This window comes from Myotis nattereri (assembly GCF_964212035.1).
Source record: "Myotis nattereri genome assembly, chromosome: 1".
NCBI classification, from domain to species: Eukaryota; Metazoa; Chordata; class Mammalia; order Chiroptera; family Vespertilionidae; genus Myotis; species Myotis nattereri.
In genome coordinates this window covers 65,165,658-65,192,602 of record NC_138075.1, presented here as the reverse complement: position 1 = coordinate 65,192,602, position 26,945 = coordinate 65,165,658, and the positions used below count along the sequence as shown (strand labels likewise).

The following is a 26,945-nucleotide window of genomic DNA, read 5'->3' as shown; positions in this document are numbered from 1 at the left end:
ACCAGTTACTAAGATGTGCACTGACCACCAGGGGCAGACAGTCGACTGGTAGGTTAGCTTGCTGCTGGGGTCCGGCCGATCAGGACTGAGCAAAACAGGCCGGACACACCCTGGAGCCCTCCCATGATCCCTCCCAGGCTGGCCAACCTCCTGTGTCCCTCCCTGGCCCCGACTGTGCACCGGTGGGGTCCCTGGGCCTGGCCTGTGCCCTCTTGCAATCCGGGACACCTCGGGGGATGTTGGAGAGCTGGTTTTGGCCTGATCCCGCAGGCCAGGCCAAAGGACCCCACTGGTGCATGAATGCGTGCACCGGGCCTCTAGTTAATTAATAACAATGGTGCCTTTGCTCACTGAGCCTTCTATACGGAATACCCTTCCCCCTTAGCTCCCGGTATATAAAACCTTCAGTGTCCAACTCTAATCTAAGTATATCACTCCATTTCCTCCAAATTCTCTAACAGCTCTCCATCACAAAGAAGATAAAAATCTAAATTCCTTTCTATGGTACACAGAGTCCTTATGCTCTGGGCCCTTACCAACCTCAACAGCATCCTCTCTCATTATTCCCTATCCTACTGTTGTTGTCATACTGAGCTTCTAAATACTCATTAAGCATGCCATGGCACCTACATATTTACCTAACTTTTCCTTCTGCCTGCACTGTCCTTCTCCTCCACCCCTCAATGCTATTTGCCACACTCTTGGGCACTGCATATCCTGTGAGGCCTTTTAGCCGCCTTCAGGTAGGCTAGTGGGCTCCATGCCTCTTCCTAACACAGCTTTCCACCCTCCACTACAGCAACCAACACGCTGTGGATTTGTTGCATGTGAAGTGTAAACCCCTAGAGGACAGGGACACTGTCTTTTTACCTTCATACTCCCAGTGCCCACCACAGAACTAGGATCTTAGTGAAAAGAACCTGCTGGTAAGTAAATGAATAAAATCTCTAAGAGATGATAAACAAGGGCTACAAGAGATGAAGGAAGGAAAGTTCCCAGAATCCTCTGACCTGAACCTGCCCACCTTCACACTACTACACATTTCTGTGCTGCGCGCCAATCAGACTGTTCACACCTGTGTTTTCGCTACTTTCCGCTTCTCTGCCTTTGCTCCTCAAGCCTTGCATAAGAATGGCCTTCCCCTTATCTCCCAATGTCCTAAGCCTTCAGTGTACAAGTCAAATACCTTCTGGCCATCATCCAGAAAGATTTTATCAAAATTTCCCTCTTCCTTTCGGAATACATCACTTTCACTCTTAAAAGCCAGCATATAGTCTGGCTGGTGTGGCTCAGTGCTTGAGCATCAACCTATGACCTTGGAGGTCATGGTTTGATCCCCAGTCAGGCCACCTGCCTGGGTTGAGGGCTCGATCCCCAATGTGGGGAGTGCAGGAGGCAGCCAATCAATGATTCTTCCTCATCATTGATGTTTCTATCTCTCTCTCTCCCCCTCTCTGAAATCAATAAAAATATATTTTTTAAGAAAGGCAGCATAGTGTAGTGCTTAGGAAGATGGGCATTGGAACTAGACTGTCTGGATTGAATTCCAGTTCCTCTATTAGCTGTGTAGCCTTAAGCAGGTTATTTTAACTCGCTGTCCCTCAGCTTCTTTATCTGCAACATGGGAATAACAATATCTATGTCATAGCTAACTGAGGATTAAATAAATTAAATCATTTAAAGTCCTTAGAATAGTGCCTGACATATAGTTATTGCTCTATAAATGTTAGTCATTATCATTCTTTTATTTAATTATGGCAATGTCTCCCATAGGGGTACGATAAATATTACATTAAGAAATTATTTATGACATGGAACTTCATTTTCCCCTCAGAGTATCTAGGAGGCCTGCTGTTTCCAGAAATACACTCTACAAAGCACCATATGACAAACTAAGTCATATGTGTAACACTTGATATAGCACCCGGCACAGAGTTCACTGTAACTGCAACAGTTACAAAACCTTCACGTGAAAGCAAATTGTTTTTCTATAAAGCTCCTAAGTTCATAATTTTTACAAAATAGTAATAATATTGAAAATAGTATGCAAACATAAAATTGAAGATGAATCAACATTTTAAAAGAAGTAATTCTGGGATTATTATTATTTGTTATACAATAAGTAAAGAACATAAGACAGTTTCTCAAACTAATGTCAAATGCTTTCTGACACAAGAGCCACAATGGCCCATTAATAAACAATAGCTATAATATATTCCATTTAATAAAACTATATACCGTAGTTTAATTCTCTGAGTACAGTTTCCTCTATGACTAGCTGGCAGAATTAAACAAAAGTGCCTGAGTGAAGGAAGAAAATAGCTGTGCCTCTTATGAATTAAATAGAATGGTTCCCAAATATTAGCATATGTACCCAGAAAGGTGCCAGTCTAGAAAGTCTGTCTAATCTCAGTATTCGATGTGAACAAAGTCAGCATATAACACTGTCCAATATAATAGTCAATAAATGCTAATATTATGCTGACACTGGGAATGAATCCATATGAACCCTGACAGATGAAGGTACATGGCTTACCAACAGGTTCATAACCACATTTGATGAAGACCAAGAAAGGACACATGAGTAAACATGAAAACACATGGGAAAACAATGACAATGAGAAAACATGTGCAGCCCAGCAGGAAATTCTAAGCTTCATTAGAGTTTCCAAGGATTAAAAATAATACATAAAATCTTTATATTTATATATGACAGAGATGTATCCATCTATTCTTTATAAAAACGGAAAGCAGGATGGGACTGGTTGAATAACCAGCCAAAGGTCAACATCAAACCCATGGTTGGAAAAGACACAGAATTCAGGACTCTTGGTTTCTAAGCTGGTTCTTATATCTTTCTATTAAAAAGATGGAAGAAAACCAAGTGTTAGTAGCTAGTTGCTCAGGACAGGGGCTTGGGGAGGTGGCATGAAGTGACAGAGTAATTTTTCTACTGAAAGAAATTTGCTACATCAACCCACAGCATATATTACCTCAGTAACTTTTCTTTCTACTTCTGTTCCGTCCACATAATACACATCTGTGATGACACGAGTGACAAGCGTGCGAACCTCATGGATGGTCCTCATGTGCCGATGCAAGACGTGGCCACGCGGTGGCTGCGGCATCTCGAACTCCTCCTCCCCCTGTGGAAGCAAATGGAGAGCACAGAATGGGCCTCACTGCAGACGGGCAGCGTCCAGGTCAACTTCTTCGTGATGAACAGTGCAGAGGCTCCAGGAATCTAGTGTGAAAACACTCTCCAGCTGCTTTGTTTTGCAATCACCTACATAAAAACAGCGGTGGACCATCTGTACCGCCAGAGGCTAGAAGAATTTGTCTCAGTGTCACCAAAAAATGACCTATTTCTGTCTACATCAAAATCGTAACACCTAGCACTTATATTTAAGATATTTAAGTAAAACTTTGATCGCCGAAAAGTACATTGTTTTTAAATTTTGATCTTTCTGATTCTGATGCTGACTTTTACAGGTTTATACTTGGAACAGCTCTGTAGACAAAGGCATTCTTTAGAACTGTATGTAAAGCAGAATGACAGCTGTTGACCTCAGTGCCGTCTGTTTTCCCGGCATCAGTAAACAAAACTATAGTTGAGCTATACCTGGAACAAGATACACTGAGTTATCCTAGAATTAAATGTAAAATATTGAATCTATTCCAAATAATAGATTATAACTGAAGAGCTGAACTAGTGTCCAGAAACAGAAAATATTAGCAAATTAATATTTTCTATCTAGATCAGCGGTCGCCAACCTTTCGGACCTCACGGACCACCAGTTGGCAACCGCTGGCTGATCTAGTTATAAATAATAATCAGTTAAATAGTTAATTAAGACCTACATTTTTAATACAACTGTTACATACATGTTTTCTCATAATACCTATATCACATTTATCCACAGTCACACCCTACCCTGTACCACTGGGTCTATAATTCTGAAGAGTAAATGCACACTTTTTCTCCCTCCTTATTCCCCCTACAGTGGACTAATTTTACTTTCAGTAGTCAGTGTCAAAGTATCCAAGACTTTCCAAAGAATTATATGTACCACTGCAATAATGGGGATTCTGGGTGTTTCATGACAATGTGGTAGTAATTTACCTACAACTTTCGATAATTTGCCTGAATAATTCCTACTCCAACCCCATCTTAGAGGTAAAATATGTACTAAAAAGGAACTATGTAAATTATGTGAATAAATAAAAATGAAATCAAAAGCATGGAATGTTACTCAACCAATTCCTTAAATACTTCTATACATACAACTCTGGTTAGTGAATGGTCCGAGCATTGCTCTGTCACACCTCAACTGCCAGGGGCCCCTGTGTTAGAACCATGACAGCCTGAACCTCTTTGGGTTTGAAAGATTTCAGTGCTTTACACATCTCTGAAATGTGGCTAAGAAGCCTCCCTGTAATTCTTCCATTACCAACACCCAAACAAATGATCACTTCACGAGAGACATTTACACATGTCTGACAGAATAAGAAAGGAGAGAGGGAAAGGGGCAGATAAAAGGAAAGCTATTCTTATTCTTTCTTTAAAATCTTCTGAAAAGTAATCTCTGTAAAGATAAAATAACTTGAGAATTTTGTCATTACTAAGACAAAATGAAAATAAAACCATACTTTCCCTTCATAGAAAACCTGGCTCCAGGGAGAAACCAAGATGGTGGCATAGGTAAACATCTGAAATTGCTGATTTGCACAACCACTTCAAAAATACAACTAAAAGACAAAACGGACATCATCCAGAACCACAGGAAGGCTGGCTGAGTGGAAATTCTACAACTAGAAGGAAAGAGAAAAGCACACTGAGACTCAGAGGAGGTGCAGAAGTAAAGTGCAGGGGTATGGAGGCGCATGCAGAAAGGGCTGACAACTGAGGACGTGGTTGTCTTTTTCAATCGGGAGGGAGTCTCAAGCTCCATACTGCTCTGAACTCCAGTTCCAGGCAAGTCTCTGGAGACCCAGACTCACACGGGGAGAAACTGGACTGTCTGGCAGCGGGCAGAACTCGAGGGCGGCTTTCTCTCAGAAGTGTTTGCAGCGATTGCCAGGACACTGAGACCGGGGTCCTCTTAGGGCAGGACTGAGGAGCAGCCATAGCTGTTTGCTCCGCCCTGTTGATTCCCTGAGACCCCACCCCACCCAAGCTGTGAGCAGAGGCTTTTGCATATGAAAGGCCTGGCCCTTTGCAATCTAAAATTACCTAACAAACTGCAGCTGGGTCAGAGAGACCCAGAACTTCCAAAAGAAGGCCCAAGGCCCCACAGCAGCTTGCATTGCTTCACAGCTGGGCCTCATCTGGGCACCTCCAAATCCCAAACAAAGAAGTGGAATCTGCAGATCTCTCTATACCTCCTGCTGGGAAGCCTCAGGCAGAGGCTAAATTAGCACCTCCTTAGAGATCCAAGTGCCAGTGTACCCAGTAGTCAGAGTGGAACCATCCAGATTACAACTCCTCAGATCCATAAGGGACACACTCAGGGGGCAGACTCAGTGAGCACAAAAGCCCCACTGAAGCAAGTCTTGCCCCAGAAGGGTGTCTCCAGAACATAAGTTCTCCCACCATAGACACAGCTGATTCTCACAGCCAATTGGCCTGGAGGTCAATTCCTCCCAGTGATACCTACAACAATCAAGGCTTAACTACAACAAGACTGTGCACACAGCCCACAAAGGGGTCACCTAGAGTGTCCCCCTCAGGTAATTGGGGAGGCTGAGCCACTGGGCCCTATAGGACACCTAGCACAGAAAGCCACCCTATCAACACAGGGAAACATAAAAAATGCGGAGACAAAGAAACAGGTTACAAATGACAGAAATGGAGGAAAGCAAACTACTGGATACAGAGTTCAAAACCACAATTATAAGGTTTTTCAAGAGTTTTCTAGAAACTGCTGATAAATTTAGTGAGACCCTCAAGAAATCTAGTGAGACCCTCGAGGTTATGAAAAAGGACCAACTAGAAATTAAGGATACACTAACAGAAATAAAGACTATTATACAGAGATCCAACAGCAGACTAGAGGATCGCAAGAATCAAGTAAAAGATTTGAAATATGAATAAGTAAAAAACACCCAACCGGAAAAGAAAAAAGAAAAAAGAATCCAAAAATATCAAGATAGTGTAAAGAGCCGCTGCGACAACTTCAAGCGAACCAACATCCAAATTATAGGAGTGCCAGAAGAAGAGAGAGGGCAAGATATTGAAAACCTATTTGAAGAAATAATGACAGAAAACTTCCCCTACCTGGTGAAAGAAATAGACTTACAAGTCCAGGAAGCGCAGAAAACCCCAAACAAAAGGAATCCAAAGAGGACCACACCAAGACACATCATAATTAAAATGCCAAGAGCAAAAGACAAAGAGAGAATCTTAAAAGCAGCAAGAGAAAGACAGTCAGTTACCTACCTACAAGGGAGTACCCATAAGATTGTCAGCTGATTTCTCAACAGAAACCATGCAGGCCAGAAGGGAGTGGCAAGAAATATTCAAAGTGATGAATAGCAAGAACCTACAACCAAGATTACTTTACCCAGCAAAGCTATTATTCAGAATTGAAGGTCAGATAAAGAGCTTCACAGATAAGAAAAAGCTAAAGGAGTTCATCACCACCAAACCCGTATTATATGAAATGCTGAAAGGTATTCTTTAAGAAGAGGAAGAAGAAGAAAAAGGTAAAGATAAAAATTATGGACAACAAGTACATATCTATCAACAAGTGAATCTAAAAATCAAGTGAATAAATAATCTGATGAACAGAGTAATCTGGTGAATATAATAGAATCAGAGGCATAGAAAGGGAGTGGACTGACAATTTTCGGGCAGAAAGGGGTGTGGGGGATGCGGGAAGAGACTGGACAAAAATTGTGCACCTATGGATGAGGACAGTGGTGGGGGGCGGGGGGTGGTAAGGGCAGAGGGTGGGGTGGGAACTGGGTGGAGGGGAGCTATGGGGGACAAAAAGAGGAACAACTGTAATAATTTGAACAATAAAGATTTAATTTAAAAAGAAAGAAAGAAAACCTGGCTCCAGACCCACTTGAAAATTTAAAGAATGTCAAAGGTAGCTGCCTATACTATTCTCTAAGCCAGACTGCAGGGAGAAACAAAGCTCTGACACTTGGAAAACCTCGCTTTCATTCACATTGTTGTGCTAACATCACCATGAACTTGTTCATCTTTCCCAAATGAAACTCTACCCATTCACCTCTATCTTTTTCTAGCCTCTTTTTTTTCTTAGCATAAGCAATGAGCTCTTAAATGTTACATCACTCCGCATGACACAGGAGTAAACTACTAAAGTATCAGCAGTGGTTGTGGTAGTGACAGCAGCCCCCAACAATGACAGAGCACTTACTATGTGCCAGGCTCAGAGCTTTGGGCTTTGCATGTCTTATCTCATTTAATCCTCACTATTCAGATAAAGTGATCTGATTCCAAAGCTTGGGCCTTAAGCATACTGGCTCACTGGCTCCTATAATCATGATGAGCTAGGAGAAAAGATTACTTCCCTATTTTAGAGAAGTAAAATATGAGGAAGAAAAGGAAAATATAAAACAGTGGTTCCCACATGATTGCTAGCTTTAAGTTTAACTTTTTATAAAAGCAGAGAAACCAAAATTATGCAGCAGAATGCAAACACTTTAAGGGTGAAAATAAACAGACGGAAAATGGGATCTGATATGCTAGAACCCCTATATCCAGAAGACTGTTGCTATTTGAATCTGTATGAATTGATAAGGTCTTAGATCTCACAGACTGTGTCACTATAAAAGTCTAATATAAACAGTTTTAGAGAGGCAAGGATAGACAGAACAAGACTACACAGGCCATGATTAAAATATAGAAAAGCAACATAGCATAATGAAAAGAATACCGATTCTGAAGTAGACATGCTGGGTTCAAATTCCGGTTCTGCCACCTACTGATGGCAAAATCTTGGGCAAGTTACTTAACCTCTCTTCAGCTTTGTTTCTTTACCTGTGAAATGGGAGCAATGATACCAACCTCACGGGTTGTCTTGAGCACAACGCTAACACACGACAGGTGTTCAGTAACTAGGATCTACTTCCCTACTCTATTCCCAAGAACCTGTTCCTCCTCCAGCCTCACTTCCATCAGCCCCAACGCTTTTCCTCCCATTAAGTCGAGTCTGAGACTTTCTGCAGTCGCTAGTCACCTGGAGACTTGTGCCCATCATCTCTCTCTATTCCTGTTATTAGTCTTTGCTTTTAATACTGTGATACACTATCTTTCATACTTTTTCTACTCCTTCCTCCTTTACATTTTACTCTCTCAGTTCCTGCGAACCATGGTGAAATAGACTTGGAGGAAACACAATTAGTTATAGTTATAACACAACTAGCTCTGATAGTTATAAAGAAGGACGCAAAATGATAGCAAAAGGGAAGGAAAAGATTGAACAACTTAAAAGAATATAGGACCCAGACTATATTCCTGGCTTTCTTTTCTAGTAAAGACCTACTTGGCAAACTCTAGCACTATTCCATTTTCCCTAAAAGACCATTTACTAGTTACAGCTACCCATAATTTTCACTACCCTATCTCTATTCTGAATAAATTGTTTTTGTCTTTTAATTACTGGTCTGTACAAAATTATGAAGGATTATCATTAGGTAAAAGTACCACAGCTTAATTCTCTGGGAATCCAGAAAGTGGAAGCCGGCACTTTTCTCACCTGGCTGTGGAGTGACTCTGTGTCATCCCCAGAAGCACTGGTTGGTTTCTCACCAGTCCCCTTCTCAGTCTGAACTGTGGCATCCTGTTTTCCAGAGTTCTCATCCACTGTACTGGTCCCCTGTTCACACACATTTTTTACAGTCTGGGTCGCTGCTGAAACAGTTTCTGGGATCCATAGGGAAGGCTCTATGGTCTGAATTCCTATGTTATTTTGGCTGGGCCTTTCAATCAAGGTCTTACTAGGTTTTTCCTGATTGGTATTCCACCCTTCTTTCTGGCCGTCTAGCACATCTATCTCCATCACTTCCTCTCGCAGACTGGATGGCCCCTTTGCGGCCTTCTGCTGGGAGGCAGGAGGCGCAGGGTCTTCGACGGGGCTACTGGGCTTCGTAGTTTGTTGATGCTGCCCGGTCCTTTGGTCACCTCCCAATTCTTCCTTCTCTTCTTCATCTTCAGTACTTGGAAAATGGAGTAAGTTCCCCCTGAGAATCAACCACATAAAGAAACCATGTCAAGTAAGCACACCTGCATGTACATACTCATGTGCATGCTCATGTGTGCATACTGGCAAGGGGAACCATAATTTGACAATTTGAGAAACATGGGGGAGAAAATAAAATGACCAAGAATATCACCTTATGAGGTTTCTCATCATAATTTCACTCCTGTGATGATAAAATTCCACTGTGATGATAAAATAGTCATAATACTTCTTCTCATCACTAGCTATAAACTCTGACATAGGAAAATAAATAAGAAGATATAAAGCCATTATTGAAGTCACAGACAATGAAGGTAGCTTAGGGATCTATTTCACAAAAGCTCAATTAAATAATAAATAACAACAATAAAAATAACAAAAAAAGGGGGGGGAACACAAATTAAAAAAAAAAAACAATAAATAAAGAAAACAAAAAGGCGGAAAGAAGATCAATTAGGTCAAGAGTCCTCTGACTTTATGATTCTAACATTTCTTAAATGACTACTGGCATTTTAGATACACCTAAGCCCGACCAAAAATTTCAGCAAAAGAAGAGATCCTAGCTTTGCAAGCTCTACTAGTATATCTACAAGTAACCATTTCAGGATGACTTGGTGCCTCAAGATACAGCCAACTTCTTTTCACTAGACTTACCATTTGGCTGTCAGTGACTTATTCATTTCACTGCATTTGATGAATGTCTCCTGCAAACCAGGTACCATGAAACTCTAAGGTGCCTAGAGGCTTTAAATGTCTTTAACAATACACCAGGATAAAAAGACCCAGATTAACTCCAAGTGAGCAGGTTACACAGAAACTTGACATTCATGTCTTATTCAAGTTTATACTTAAAACACCCACCACAGGGCTTAATATAAAGTTAAGTGTCTAATGAATGTATTTTAAACAAAAGAATTCATGTTCTCTCAATTGGTTAACTACAAAAAGCTACTCTGATTAAATAAACTAATTGTATAACTAGCAAATGCCCATGTAGAAAATGCCCATAACTTAAAAAAGTCCATAACCTTTGACTTTTTCTAAGTTACAAGTTCAAATGAATAAGTATACTACAAACAACAAACTAATGAATTTTTAGGCTACATTACATGCATAATGGCCAGAATAAAGATAAAAGGATCCATTTTGAACTGACTACAGTAAGATCACATCTGGAACCTGTTTTAGTTTGGGGTGTCATCTATATATATAAAAGCTTAAGCGACCGAACGACCAGTCGACCGGTAGCTATGATGCACACTGACCACCAGGTGGCAGATGCTCAACACAGGAGCTGCCCCCGGTGGTCAGTGCACTCCCACAGCGGGAGCACTGCTCAGCTGACGGTTGGGCGCCAGACGCCGGGCTCATGGCTGGCAAGTGCAGCGGTACCAGGCACAGCGGGGCAGGGATCAGCAGGAGCAGTGAGGCGCCCGGCCAGGGCCCAGGCTCCTCCCCAACCACCTGCTGCTTCACGCGCTACTACATCACCCAAGGGGCCCGGATTGCAAGAGGGCACAGGCCAGGCTGAAGGACCCCACTGGTGCACAAATCCGTGCACCAGGCCTCTAGTATTTTATAATGCATAAACTGAGATACACCCAAAAGACAACATACAGGATGATAAAGGATCTACGAACTATGCTGTATGTTGCTGTAAGCATTTGACCAGAGAAAGGTGGAGCAGTTGCCAGCTTGGGAGGAGCTCTAACCATAGGACCTGCTCTGCTCTGAACCTTGAAGAGAAAAGGAGAGGTTTCTGAGGTTTCTATCATGTTTAGCTCAGTTTATCAAAAATGGAAGTTAGTCCTAGCTGGTTTGGCTCACTGGATGAGTGTGAGCCTGCAGACTGAAGGGTCCCAGGCTCAACTCCAGTCAAGGGCACATGCCAGGGTTGCAGGCTCGATCCCCAGTAGGGGGTGTGCAGGAGGCAGCCGATCAATGATTCTCCCTGATCATTGATATTTCTATCTCTCTCTCCCTCTCCCTTCTACTCTGAAATCAACGAAGGTATATTTAAAAAAACACACACACAAAAGAACAAAAAACTGGAAGTCAAAGAGGGATTTAGAATAAAGTTCTAACCAAGGGCCTGGTATAAATTGATTGTCATACTTTGTGTCCTGGGTGTCAGGAACCTCAACTGAATGAAATAGATGTTTCAATGAAGAGATAGGAATAAGACCACCAGGAGACAGATGAGTAACACCTACCTCATTGATCTTATTTAAAAACTAGAGGTCCAGTGCATGAAATTCATGCGGGTGGGGGGGGGGGAGTTTGAAGGGGGGAGACCCTCAGCCTGGCCTACACCCTCTCCAATCCAGGACCCCTCAGGATCAGGCCTAAACCGGCAGTCGGACATTCCTCTTGCAATCCAGGACCACTGGCTCCTAACCGCTCGCCTGCCTGCCTGATTGCCTCCTAACCGCCTCTGCCTGCCGGCCTGATCGCCCCCTAACTGCCCTCTCCTGCCAGCCTGATCACCCCTAACTGCCTCTGCCTGCTGGCCTGATCGCCCCCTAACTGCTCCCCTCCCAGCCTGATCGCCCCTTAGCTGCCCTCCCCTGCTGGCCCGATCACCCCTAACTGCTCTCCCCTGCCAGCCTGATAGCCCCTCACTGCCTCTGCCTTGGCCCCCGCCACAGTGGCTTTGTCCAGAAGAGTCCAGTCTAATTAGCATACAGTGGGGCCTTGACTTACGAGTTTAATTCGTTCTGAGACCAAGCTCGTTAAGGAGCTCGTTAACTCAAATTACCCTGTCAACTCAATGCAAAAAATCAGCCAAGAGACAGCTGGTATCTCAAAAAACTCGTTAGTCGGGACACTCATAAGTATAGGCCCCATAGTATTACCTTTTTATTAGAATAGACTAGAGGCCCGGTGCAAAAAAATTTGTGCACTCGGCGGGGAGGGGGGGTCCCTCAGCCCGGCCTGTGCCCTCTCACAGTCTGGGACCCCTCAGGAGATAATGACCTGCTGTCTTAGGCCTGCTCCTGGGTGGCAGAGGGCAGGCCCAATCCCTAGGTGCAGCTCCTGGTCGGGCTCAGAGCAGGGCAGATTGGGAGGTTGCGATGCCACCCTCAGTCACGCTCAGGGCAGGGCCAGTTGGGGGGTTGGGGCACCGCCCCCTGTCACACTCAAGGCAGGGTCGATGGGGAGGTTGCGGCGCCACCCCTGTCACGCACAGAACAGGACCCATCAGGGGGGTTGGGGCTCCGTACCCTGTCACGCACAGAGCAGGGTCAATCAGGGGGTTGGGGAGCTCCCCCCTGTCATGCACAGAGGAGGGCCGATCAGGGGGTTGAGGAGCTCCCCCCTGTCACTCACAGAGTAGGGCCGATAGGGGAGTTGGGGCACCGCCCCCTGTCACACTCAGGGCAGGGTGGATCAGGGAGTTGGGGCGCCACCACTCTCACACTCAGGGCAGGGCCGATGGGGAGGTTATGGCTCTACCCCGTCACACACAGAGCAGGGCCCATGGGGGCGGGGGGGGCGTTGGGGCGCCGCACCTTGTCACACACAGAGCAGGGCCAATCAGGGGGTTGGGGCGCCGCACCCTGTCACACACAGAGCTGCAGGGCGATCAGGGCGTTGGGGAGCTCCCCCCTATCAGGCACAGAGCATGGCTGATCAGGGGGTTGGGGCGCCTTCCCCTGTCAGGAACAGAGCAGGGCGAATAGGGAGGTTGTGGCCCCGCCCCCTGTCACACACAGAGCCGCAGGGCGATCAGGGGGTTTGGGCACTGCCCCCTGTCACGCTGATCCCGGTGCTGGGAGGCCTCTCAGCTCCGCTGATCCCGGTGCTGGGAGGCCTCGCGGCTCCGCTGATCCCGGTGCTGGGAGGCATATTACCCTTTTACTATATAGGATAGAGGCCTGGTGCATGGGTGGGGCTGGCTGGTTTCCCTGAAGGGTGTCCTGGATCAGGGTGGGGGTCCCCACTGGGGTGCCTGGCCAGTCTGGGTGAGGGGATGATGGCTGTTTGCAGCTGGTCACACACCCTTCAGTGTGGGGGTCCCCACTGGGGTGCCTGGCCAGTCTGGGTGAGGGGCTGAGGGCTGTTTTCAGGCTGGGACTAAAGCTCCCAACTTCTCCTTTTTTTCTTTTTCTTTTTTTTATTCTGGGCCAGCTTTAGCTCTGAGGCTCCAGCTCTGCGGCCTCCGCGCTGCTGAAAGCAGGTATCTGGTTTGTTTAGGTTCTATAATCGAAACTCTGTATCAACTCCAGCTCTGAGATCCCAGCTCGCTGAAAGCTGGTTTCTGGGGTTTTGTTTAGCTTCTATATTTGTTACAATGTTCAAACTGCAGGCTCAGAGGGCGGCAAGGCAGGCGAGGAACGTTGGAGTCCTCCATCACTGAAGCAAGCAAGCCTCATGTTCAGTTTAAGCTGCCTGGCTGCCGGCCGCCATCTTGGCTGGCAGTTAATTTGCATATCGCCCTGATTAGCCAATGGGAAGGGTAGCGGCCATATGCCAATTACCATGTTTCTCTTTTATTAGATGGGATTATTTAGCACAGTACTAGGTATAAAACAGATGCTCAATCAATATTAGTTGCATAAGACAAAGCAATTAAGGAGATGCAATTCATCTTCTTTATAAACTGAATACTCATGTTTGAATCTTTAAGATAACTAACATATTAATAGCTAAGCAATAATGAAAGTGAGTCAAAAACTAGATGGAACATGACTGGATTAACTATTTTAATAATTCAATTACCATTGTTCCCCAACATAAACATAAATAAGCCTACTACACATTTTACTTCATAAGCTGCTTATTTAGGATAGAACTTCTGAACAGATATTCACTTCTAAAGCAAAGCCTTGTTTTATTTGAGACATTTAATTCTTAATTGATAAATATTAGGTTGCTTTTTTCCCAAAAAAGAGTTAATCAGAAGAATTCTTCTTTCTCTAAAGACTAAATGTGTCTCATTGCAATATTAGTAATATATAGCAGATTCCTATCAAATATTAGAATTTTGGTATTTATAATTCTCATATTAGCATCAGTCAAATGAAATGATGTTAAAATCATAATCAGGCAACAAAATCTTAGACATATGCCGAAGCAATTTCTTCACTGATACAGCTCCTAGGGCACTTGAAACTAAAGAGAAAATGAACAAATGGGACTACTTCAAAATAAAAAGCTTCTGCACAGCAAAAGAAACCATCAACAAAACAACAAGAAAACCCACTGTGTGGGAAAACATATTTGCCAATGTCATATCTGATAAGGGCCTAATCTCCAAAATTTATAGGGAACTCATACAACTTAACAAAAGGGAGATAAACAATCCAATCAAAAAATGGGCAAAGGACCTAAATAGACACCTTTCAAAAGAGGACATTCAGAAAGCCAAGAGACATATGAAAACATGCTCAAAGTCACTAATCATCCGAGAGATGCAAATCAAAACAACAATGAGGTACCATCTCACACCTGTCAGAATGGCTATCATCAACAAATCAACAAACGACAAGTGCTGGAGAGGATGTGGAGAAAAAGGAACACTTGTGCACTGCTGGTGGGAATGCAGACTGGTGCAGCCACTATGGAAGACAGTATGGAATTTCCTCAAAAAACTACAAATGGAAGTCCCATTTGACCCTGTGATCCCACTTCTAGGAATATATCCCAGGAAACCAGAAACACCAATCAGAAAAGATATATGCACCCCTATGTTCATAGCAGCACAATTCACCATAGCTAAGATCTGGAAACAGCCTAAGTGCCCATCAGTAGATGAATGGATTAGAAAACTGTGGTACATCTACACAATGGAATACTATGCTGCTGTAAAAAAAGAAGGAACTCTTACCATTTGCAACGTCATGGATGGAACTGGAGAGCATTATGCTAAGTGAAATAAGTCAGTCAATGAAGGAAAAATACCACATGATCTCACTCATTCATGGATAATAGAGACCATTATAAACTTTTGAACAGTAATAGACACAGAGGCAGAGCTGCCTCGAACAGATGGTCAAAATGCAGTGGGAAGGCCGGGGAAAGTTGGGGGGGCAGGAGGGAGGGGTATAAGAGAGCAACCGAAGGACTTGTATGCATGCATATATGCATAACCAATGGACATGGGACGCTGGGGGGTGGGGGAGGCCAGGGGATAGTCAAGGGCGGGGGAAAAAAAAAAAAAGAGAGACACATATGTAATACCCTTTGTAATACTTTAAGCAATAAAAAAAAGAAAAAAAAAGGAAAAAAATCATAATCATTTCCCACCCAGGATCATATAATATATATATATATATATATATATATATATATATATATATATATATATATAGTTTTGATTGGCAAGATTTGCTGATTAAGACCAACATAAAACAGCAGGTAAAAACCAAAAGCGTAATTACAACACATACTCCAAAAAGTGTTGCCCACTCCTAACAAGTTCATAAATTCTGTAGACATAATAAAGCAACTGAGAAACATCTACCATGAATGTATATATTAATGTCCCAAGAAACAAAAAAGAAGAAATCTTTAGCACCAGAACAAAGTTTTAGAAGACAAGAGAAATCCAATATACTGTAAGAAGGACCACACCTCTCTCTCTTCATTAGTTCCAGCTACACAATTCTATTCTGGTCACTGTATGCCAGATTTAGAAACCGACGCTAAGAAATTCTAGCAGAAAAAGCCTGGGCAAAATTAATCCTAAGTGAAACAGAGAAGAATAAATCTCCATATTTAACAAACTTCTAACCATTCTGTTCTCAGTGTAGATCTGTCTGTAGAGCAACTGAAGCCAAATCCAGTTGGATTGCAGGCCCTTTTTCTATTAAGGCTACACAAAATCCCCAGCAGCTGGGCCTATTGTAAGACAGTCTAATAAAACAGACAGGCAATACAATGCCACTGATAAATTTAGTAATTGCTGGCCATTACCACACCAATTTTGGAACCACACCAAGTGACATTTCACCCAACAAGCTTCTTGATATAATAGAGGATATAATCTGGGCTAGCTGATTCCTAACAATACCAACAAGTTCACATTTAATCATCAGAATGCCCAATAAAAACACTGACATGTTCCTTCTAAATATTTCTATCAATAAAGAATACAGAAATTATGCTGCAAATAACACTATTAGATACCTAGCGACAAACATTATTATATTCTCTAATTATAAAATCACTAAATTCCAGAGATGACAGATATCATATATCATAATGAAAATAAAAACTTATTTTCATTGTCATTACTTCTTCCCCTATAATAAATATAGGACTCATATATTCCAAACAAATACTCTTCAATTATATCAATAGCAAAGAAATATTTTGTAAATCAAAAAAATTTTTTTCTGCTTCAAAGCTGTTCTAAGAAATTATAGAGTAAAGAAATTATAGAAAAATCTTAATTCCATCAGGTCCGACAAACTTTAAATCCAGGATATTAAGCCCAAGCGATGTGGCTCAGTGGTTGAGCGTCGACCTATGAACCAGGTCACAGTTCAATTCCCAGTCAGGGCACGTGGCCAGGGTTTCAGGCTTGATCCCCAGTAGGGGGGCATGCAGGAGGCACCCAATCAATGATTCTCTCTCAATATTGATGTTTCTATCTCTCCCTATCCCTTCCTCTCTAAAGTCAATAAAATATATTTTTTAAATCTGGGATGTTAAGCATTATCTCAGTTTTGCTATGGGAAACTAAACGGAAATTAAAAGTCTGTTAAAAATAAACATTTCCAAACCTAAGAAAAAGAGAATAAATCTTGGAAATATAAAATGATAATAGTTTCATAAATATATGAAGACTTAATCATTTCAAATTGTTAGAACTGGCAGATAAAGACAAAAATCTATATCTATAAATTACTTAATAAAACTTCTCATAGGGCAAAGGACCTAAATAGACACCTTTCAAAAGAGGACATTCAGAAAGCCAAGAGACATATGAAAACATGCTCAAAGTCACTAATCATCCGAGAGATGCAAATCAAAACAACAATGAGGTACCATCTCACACCTGTCAGACTGGCTATCATCAACAAATCAGCAAACGACAAGTGCTGGAGAGGATGTGGAGAAAAAGGAACACTTGTGCACTGCTGGTGGGAATGCAGACTGGTGCAGCCACTATGGAAGACAGTATGGAGTTTCCTTAAAAAACTGAAAATGGAACTCCCATTTGACCCTGTGATCCCACTTCTAGGAATATATCCCAAGAAACCAGAAACACCAATCAGAAAAGATATATGCACCCCTATGTTCATAGCAGCACAATTCACCATAGCTAAGATCTGGAAACAGCCTAAGTGTCCATCAGTAGATGAATGGATTAGAAAACTGTGGTACATCTACACGATGGAATACTATGCTGCTCTAAAAAGGAAGGAACTCTTACCATTTGCAACGTCATGGATGGAACTGGAGAGCATTATGCTAAGTGAAATAAGCCAGTCAATGAAGAAAAAATACCACATGATCTCACTCATTCATGGATAATAGAGACCATTATAAACTTTTGAACAATAATAGATACAGAGGCAGAGCTGCCTCAAACAGATTGTCAAACTGCAGTGGGAAGGCCGGGGAGGGTTGGGTGGCAGGAGGTAGGGGGGTAAGAGATCAACTAAAGGACTTGTATGCATGCGTATAAGCATAACCAATGGACATAAGACACTGGGGGATAGGGGAGGCTGGGGGACTGTCTAGGGCGGGGGGATAAAATGGACACATATGTAATACCCTTTGTAATACTTTAAGCAATTAAAAAAAAAAAAAAAGAAAAAAAAAAAAAAAAACTTCTCATGATTATAGCCCGGCCACCGTGGCTTAGTGGTTGAGTATCAACCTATGAGCCAGGAGGTCACAATTCGATTCCCAGTCAGGGCACATGTCGGGGTTGCAGGCTCAATCCCCGGTGGGAGGCATGCAAAAGGCAGCCGATCAATGATTCTGTCTCATCCTTGATGTTTCTATCTCTCGTTCCCTCTTCCTTCCACTCTGATATCAATAAAATATATATATATATATATATATATATATATATATATATATATATATATATAAACAAAAACTTCTCATAACTATAAATCTTTATAAATCCATCTAGAATATGCTACAGTCCCTCAGATAAAAAAGTAAACTCAAGTTCCAAAATAGTAGCACTATATTCTAAATTTTGGTACCACAATTTTATGGATCAATATAAATACAGCCCAGAAGATGCTGTGAAAATAATGCTCACCTGGTAGGTGTGGAGCAGGGATCCTGACTTTGAGCCTCATCCTCTTGCTGGGTTTCGCAGACACAGCTAAGCAAAGACATGGCCTTCTGGGGACTAAAACAATAAATTAAAGCAATATACTGTGTTAGTTTTGAAACAAAATGTACCCCTGAAGATTATCCTTTTAGGTACAGAGGAAATAAAATCTTCTTTCTGCATCCAAAACTCCAAACTGCCTTACACCAACATTCAGATTCTCAGAGTATTTGTTTCATATTAGCATAATTAAAAACTCTCAAGGAAGATTTGCAGGAAATAAGGTGGGCAGAGGACTATATTAAATACCATAAAGACACCATCAGAGGGGATGTGAGGGGGCGAGGGCAGAGTGGAGGGGTCAATGGCGGGGGGGAAAGGGGGACTTCTGCAATACTTCCAACAATACACAATCAGCAAGGTCCAGGAATGTATAACTCTATAAGACATAAAGCCCCGTTTCTTCAACCAATAAATTGCTAACTAGCCAGGGCTGAGTTGGTAATTTTTTATACTGGGTGATGAATATACAGTGTTTATTATACTGTTTCTCTACTTTTGTATATGTTTGAAACCTTCAACAGTGAAATGTCTTGAGAAAGAAGATGATAGCAAGTTACAGAGCCCAGTTACAGATGACACTTTGTTTTAAAAAGAGTGGTACTGCCTGGCAGTGTGACTCAGTGATTGAGTGTCAACCTATGAACCAGGAGGTAATGGGTTCGACATCAGTCAGGGCACATGCCCAGGGTTTCGAGCTCGATCCCCAGTGTGGGACCATGCAGGAGGCGGCCAATCAATGATTCTCTCATCATTTATGTTTCTATCTCTCTCCCTCTCCCTTCCTCTCTGAAATCAATAAAAATGTATTAAAAAGAGAGTGGTACTGCTTTACCCAAATACAGAGGAAGCAATGAGCATTTAAAATATTCTAACTGAGCTTACCTCTTTTTTTTATTAATTGAATTTATTGGAGTGACATTGGTTCACAATACCATATGGGTTTCAAGTGTACAATTCAATAAACATCATCTGCATGCTGCGATGAGCACCCCTCATCCGAAGTAAAGCCTCTTTCCATCCCCATCTCCCCGCCTTTGCCAGCCTCCACCTAGCCACTACCCCCCTCTCCCTCAGGCTATCATTGCACTGTTGTCTGTGTGTATGGGTGATATATATATGTTTTGGGGCTAATCCCTTCACCTTCTTTCATCCAGCCCTCCCAACTTCCTCCACTCTGACAGCTATCAGTTGGTTCCATGTATCCATGCCTCTGTTTCTATTTTGTCCATTTATTTTCTTCATTAGACTCCACACGTGAGGTCATATGGTTTTTGTCTTTCTCTGACTGGCTTATTTCACTTAGCATAATAATCTCCAGATCCATCCATTCTGTCACAAATGGTAAGATTTCCAGCAGCTCAGTTGGTTAGAGTAGCGATCGCCAACCTTCCGGACCTCACGGACCAGCAGTGGTTCGCAGACCACTGGTTGGTGACCACGGGGTGAGAGTATTGTCTCGATGCACCATGGGTGCAGGTTTGATCCCAGTTCAGGGCACATACGAGAATCAACCAGTGAATGCATAAATAAGTGGATCAACAAATCAATGTTTTCTCTCTCTCGAAAATTAATAAATTTAAAAAAAACTTTTCCAGAGCTTACTTTAAATGATTTATTATACACCCAATGGTAAAATGAATAGTCAAACACTTTTAAAATTTAGATTCTCATATACAAAATTTGCTTCACAACAATACCAATGAATTTCTCCTCATCCTATGAGCCACCAATCTAATCATGTGCCTCAAGTATTTTCCCAACCCTACATCCCTCCCAAAGGGTTTGGGAAGCTTTAGCAGCATATTCTGGTCCCTTTCAATGGGCACATGTACAGACCAATAACAAGTTATATCTAGTATGCAATTCTGTTAAAACCAAAGAGATCAAGAATAAACTATTTTTTTTCAACTTGTAAGACTACATATCATTAGTCTTCAACCTTGTAAGGACCCTAAGGTACCAATTTTTCAGATTAAATATGTAAGAGCCCAGAGTACAACTGATCTCTCTAACATATAACTAAATACAGATCAAAGGATTTAGACAGGGGCCAGAAACTTGAAACTGAAGGTCAAATTGAGTCCACACATAGGCCTTATATGACCCACCAAACAGGAGTTGAACCCGGACTATCCTCCTCCCCAGCCTTTTAAATAGGGCTGGTGTTCAGTTGGCCGTCATCCTCAGCACTTCAAGGTCTTGCACTCAGCCCGCTTTACTTATTTATAGTACCTGCTTAGCCTGATTTAAAAATTCTCACCTATATTTCACAAACTGCTGCTACTGTTTTCATGCCAGAAACCAATAAAACAATTTTACTCTCACAGCCACCAGATGGCAAAGCTTACCCACCAGAGCCTCCGGATGGAGTCATACTCATGCTCAAAGCATTACAGCCTTCATGACAAAGCAAAAATAACAGTTCAACACAGTAGCAAATTTGGCAAACAGAAGAGAAAATGGCCTGAGGCTGCGGCTGAGTAGAGGGTCTCAGAGGAACAAGGCCTAAGCCTATCTCTTGTTAAACCCTCCATTGCCTCACCAAAGCAACAACAAAAAAAGGTTAAAAAAAAAAAAAAAAGGACACTGTCCCACATGAACAAAAGGGAGAAAGGAAAACACCTTTAAATATCTTAGTTCTAAGTATAGCAAAAGCTTTATTAGACTTAAGAAAGCCTATATTAGATTCAACACATTGTTAAATCCTTTATGCTGGAGTTATATTTTAAGTTTCATTCCTCTCTTGATAAATCATCTTCCCTGCAGTACAGCGGCTTTGTATATTGAATTCCTCTAAATAGCAACTAGCTCTAGTTACCTGGCAACAGCCTCAGCAACATCAGTGGATCCATTTTTTCTTTCACCAATTGCAGGCTCTTAATAAAAACAGAAGCAAGGAAAGGAAAGAAAAAGAGAATTCAGTTAATATTACACCAAAAAAACCTGTTCTACTAGTACGTATTTGCAACAAATAACAAAAAGAAATGGGTAAAAATAATAAGGAAACAGAAAAAGATTTATAATTTAATTAGAGGCCTGGTGCACAAAAATCGTGCACAGGTATGGTCCCTAGGCCTGACCTGCAATTAGGGCCATCTTTCCCAGCTGCCCACAGCTAGCCCTGCCCCCCACCGCCACCCACCCCCGGTCCCCTGTTTGCCATCAGGTGATCGGTGCCTAATGGCCAGGGAAAGGGACCAAGAAAGAGCCTGCTCGCCGGCCCCACCCCCGCCGCAGGTCACCCTCTGTGTGTGGGGTGACCAGCAGGGCAGGGACCTTGGCCTGGTGCCACCCTCATCCCCTGCCACCCACCCCCAGTTCGCCATCAGGTGATTGGAGCCTGCCGGCCGGGAAAGGGACTGAGAGGTGGTACAAGTTTCTCTCACTTCTATCAGTAAATTTTTTTCAAACTTCCTACAGATGACTAATCAGTTTGTTCAGAAACAGAATGAAGCAGTAACATTTAAAAATGAATCTCAACTATCTTGTCTCATACAAGAATTTTTAAAATATGTACTTAAAAATACTTACTTAAAAATCAAATTAAAAATTAAAAATCACATAAATTTAAAATAAACAAGAAAAGTTTAATAAGATAAATTATGTAGGAAAATGTCTTTGGATGCAAATTTTAAATAGTGTGCAGTTTTATGAGAACCCACACATAGAAAGTACTCAAGTTCTTCCTAAAGTTCTTTGGAGACAGATAATTGAAAAACAACATTTTCAAAAAAGAGGTGGCTCAGTTGTTTGAAATGTCAGCCCATGCACCAAAGGGTTGTGGTTCAATCCCAGTCAGGGTACATGCTTGGGTTACAGTTCAATCCCCTGTTGGGGCTCATGTAGGAGGCAGCCAATCGATATTTCTCTCTTACATAGATATTTATTTCTCTCAATCCCTTCCTCTCTCTTTAAAAAATAAAAAAAAAAAAATCAATGAGGAAATATATCCCTGGGTGAGGATTTAAAAAAAAAGAAGAAAAAGAAGAAGAATCAAGAATAATACTGAAAAGAATCCCATATTTTCAAAGTAATGTCACTAATATCAAGGGATTAAAATTTATTCACTGACAATTTATTCCAGCCTCAGAAAAAAAGTAACAAATACTTTTAAACATTTCTACAATTTCATGACCCAACATAATCTAAATAGTCTATCAAGGAGGCAGCTGAAGTTTAGTGGTTAAAGCCCTAGCTCTGAAACAGAAGCCTGGCTCAGGCTCTGGCTCCAGCACTTAGTAGTACAACCTGGGAGTAAACGCCTCCATCTTCTGAGTCAGTTTTCTCTCCTATAAAACAGGACCACCCTCACAGGTTTGTGTGGGGATGAGAGGAGTGAAATTTTGAGTATGGTGCCTGATCCTATGCTCCTATTATCTGAAAAGTAATAATACGGTCATCCTTAACATTTAGCTTCATTTAAATTCTTTCCAATTGTAATCTCAAATCTAAAGATTCAAGGCTACCACATACTCTCTTAATAAGCTCTACTTGATTTCAAAAAAGATGATAAGGATAGAAACATGTAATACTTTAATTTCTACTGAGGTTCTAAGATTCAAACCAGTAAGCCCTGAGAAGCAGAATAGCACTGTAATTTGGAACTGGACTTCTGGTTCTTGGAACTAGTTTGAATTAAGGTACTACATTAAATAGTTGTATGACTCTAAGAAAGGTGCTCAACCGGCCTGTGCCTCAGTTTCCCCAACTGTAAAATGTAGATAATAATGGGATCTTCAAAAAAAACACAGCTTTACAAGATTGTCGGGGGATTTAGTGAGCTGTGCATGTAAAATGCCTGGTGTATAGTAAGAACTGAAAATCTATTTAGGTAAAATTTTTCTTTGTTCTCAAAGGATGAAAAATCCCTCTTATTAAAGTTTACTCACTCTATTAGTGGTCTTTTTTATCATTATTAGTATTATTTCAGAGAGAAAGGGAAAGGGAGAGAGACAGAACATCAATGATGACAGAGAACCATCGATCACCCCCGCTGGGGACCGAGCCCACAACCTGGATATGTGCCTCAACCAGGAACCAAACCAAGACCCCCTGGCTCATAGGTCGATGCACAACCACTGAGCCACACCAGTCTGGCTATTAGTGGTCTTTGAAAGCTTTCCCTCACAACTCCCTCAGGGCCCTGGTTCATCAACAATTTCCCCTATTCCCTCACTTTTAATCCATCTCCCTTTTGGATATTTCTATTCAGTCTATATACCTGATTAGACCTCGAAGTCTAAAAATGAAAAATCTCCTCTAATCCTGCATTTCCCTCTAACTTTCCATATTTAACAAAAACTTCTTAAAAGAATACATTTGCTGCCTCTTCTCCCATCATGCCTCAACTATGTTCAGTAGCTCCCATCCAAACCACTATACTGATATAGTTCTTGCTAGAGTCACCAAATGGATCCTAATTGCCAAACCCAATGTACTTCAGAAATATCTTACTAGACCTCACTTCTCCATCTGACATTGTTTTCTTCTTGTAACTTTCCTCCCCATAGCCATCCATGGCTTTATATTCTCTTAGCCAACTTCTCTGAATGTTCCTTTACAATCTCTTTTAAGACTTCTTCCTTTTCTAACTCCATTAAACTGCATTTACAAACTACTTAGTAAAAAAATGTATAACCTTTGGAGTCAAATATGATTCAAACTCCAGCTCTACTTCTTACCAGTTATTGTGACAAAACATATATAATTTAAAATCTCTCTTAGTCTGTTTTCTCATCAATAAAATGGAAATAGGATATCTATATGGAGTGCTATCATGAAAACTAAACACAGATGTAGAATCATCCGGTATTTTTTTCCTCCCCCTTACTTCTATATTCAACTGGTCCCAAGTTGTCCCTATTCTACTACCTACCTCTCAAATTCATCCCTTATCTCCATCCCCACTATTAATGACCCCAATTCCTGGTTAAAGACTCAGTTTGCCAGGTAGAAGAACAAGAAATGGGCAAGGCAAGGAATGATACATAGAAGCCCAAGTTTTGAAACACTCAGCTGATCTATTTATTTATTCATTTACTTATCTATCTATCTTCACCCGAGGATATGTTTATTGATTTTAGAAAGAGAGGAAAGGGAAGAGGGAGAGGGAGAGAACCACTGATGTGAGAGAGAAACATGGACTGGTTGCTTCCCATAGGTACCCCAACCAGAGATTCAACTCACAACCTAGGTATGTACTAAAGGGAATTGAGCCCTAACCGGTTTGGCTCAGTGGATAGAGCGTCGGCCTGCGGACTCAAGGGTCCCAGGTTCGATTCCGGCCAAGGGCATGTACCTTGGTTGCGGGCACATACCCAGTGGGGAATGTGCAGGAGGCAGCTGATCGATGTTTCTCTCTCATCAATGTTTCTAACTCTCTATCCCTCTCCCTTCCTCTCTGTAAAAAAGTCAATAAAATATATTTTAAAAAAAAAAAAAGAAAAGGGAATTGAACCTACAACCTTTTGGTGTATGGGATGACACTCCAAGCAACTGAGTCACCAGGCCAGGGCTCAGCTGATCCTTTTAAAAAAGCAAATCCAGCCGAAACCGGTTTGGCTCAGTGGATAGAGCGTCGGCCTGCGGACTGAAGGGTCCCGGGTTCGATTCCGGTCAGGGGCATGTGCCTGGGTTGTGGGCACTTCCCCAGTGGGAGATGTGCGGGGGACAGCTGATCGATGTTTCTCTCTCATCGATGTTTCTAACTCTCTATCTCTCTCTCTTCCTCTCTGTAAAGAATCAATAAAATATATTTAAAAAAAAAAAAAAAAAAGCAAATCCAGTCTTATTATTCCCTTGCCTAAAATTTTTCAACTTCTCATCATTATATAAAAGGCCTTTCAGAATCTGGTCTCTACCTTACAGCCACTCCCTTGTACCTTCTCTGTATTTTAGCCAAATAACTTGCAATTAATGTGGGAAATAGTCAACATAAACCTACAATGTGAATCCACAATCTCAAATTTCCTACCCTCTTCTGAACTGTTTCTGAATATGGAAGCCAATTACTTAAGGTCAACACAGGTTTAATGCAGAGATACAACCGGAACCATAGAAATTATAAAATGGAGCATCTTCGTCTTAGCTGGTTTGGCTCAGTGGATAAAATGTTGGCTTATGGACTAAAGGGTCCCAGGTTCGATTCCAGTCAAGGGTACATGCTCAGGTTGCGGGCTCGATCCCCAGTAGAGGCTGTACAGGAGGCATCCAATCAATGATTCTTTCTCATCATTGATGTTTCTTTCTATCTCTCCCTCTCCCTTCCTCTCTGAAAACAATAAAAATATATTTTAAAATAAAAAAATAAAATAAAATGGAGCATCTTCAGTAATATTGACAGTGACTGGCCAAAGGCAAAGAATTAAATATATGACAATAATATTTTACAAATACATTTATAATTATAAAAGTATAACTAGAAAGAATATAACCACTACTTCCCAGATGATCTGGAGCTACTAATTACCCAAGATTAACATAAACTTACTTTCCAGACTAAACTGCAAAGATTCTTCACTCGCCTCCGCCTCAGGACTGACCAGTTTCATTCTCAGACACAATTTATCATCCATTTCTGGGACAGCTGCAGAATCTTCTTTTTCATTCCCAAGTATAGGATCATTAGTTTCCACCACGCTTTCAGACATGACATCACTGGTTGCTGTGGTGCTTTCTGGATAGTTGCTAATATCTGAAAGAAGAGAGGCAGGAGGTAGAAAGAAAGAACACTAAAATGCAAACAAAAACAATAACTCAAGGTTGTCAATTTGCCTGTTTGGCTCCACAGCTCTGCAGGATTGAAAGGGAGTTCCTAGGTTAGATCCTGTCACAAGTATCAACAACTACACACTAGTATTAACACCTGGTCTTAGGAGCAACAGGATTCAGTTCCACTTCTGCATCTGGACAAAGGATGCTGCATGAGCCCTCAGCCAATGCCAGCATGAGGCATAGGTAGCAGGACACTCCAGGCGGCATGACTGTTACCTCCCAGCACTGACTAGAGAAAAAAAATAGGTTAATGTAGAAGATTACTGGCTGCTTTAGGGAAGGAGGATCTATGTTTTCTTGCCTTGTCAAGCAGCAGACTGATCAGCCAGGGTACTGAATTAATAGTACTTCTACCCTACCTGTACTCTCTTCCTTATAAGAGCTCTATATTTAGCACTCAGATTTCACTATCTTGCAAGTAATAGGATAAAATCCCTAGAATTTTTTTTCTTTTTTCCTTCTACCTTTTCTTTCCTCTCATCACCACTAACTATCACATGGGAGTAAACTCATGAAATCAGACATCACAACCTTATTCTTCCTAAGACAAAAATCAACCTTATGAGGAAGATTCAACTCCTCAGATCTAAAAGAATTGGAATCAGCCTAAGTGCCCATCAGCAGATGAATGGATTAAAAAACTTTGGCACATC

General features: G+C 41.7%; 1 protein-coding gene across 1 annotated transcript in view; it reads right to left on the bottom strand.

Moving 5' to 3' along the window:
• The window catches only part of TP53BP1 (tumor protein p53 binding protein 1), a 94,039-nt gene that overhangs the window by 17,674 nt on the left and 49,420 nt on the right, over positions 1-26,945 (bottom strand). Inside the window, exons 14-18 of the mRNA XM_081112578.1 lie at positions 26,009-26,212; positions 21,338-21,395; positions 18,442-18,534; positions 8,730-9,213; positions 2,994-3,146 (exon numbers count right to left, since the gene is read on the bottom strand). Coding sequence (XP_080968704.1) covers positions 2,994-3,146; positions 8,730-9,213; positions 18,442-18,534; positions 21,338-21,395; positions 26,009-26,212 — 992 coding nt within the window. The remainder of the gene's footprint in view (positions 1-2,993; positions 3,147-8,729; positions 9,214-18,441; positions 18,535-21,337; positions 21,396-26,008; positions 26,213-26,945) is intronic.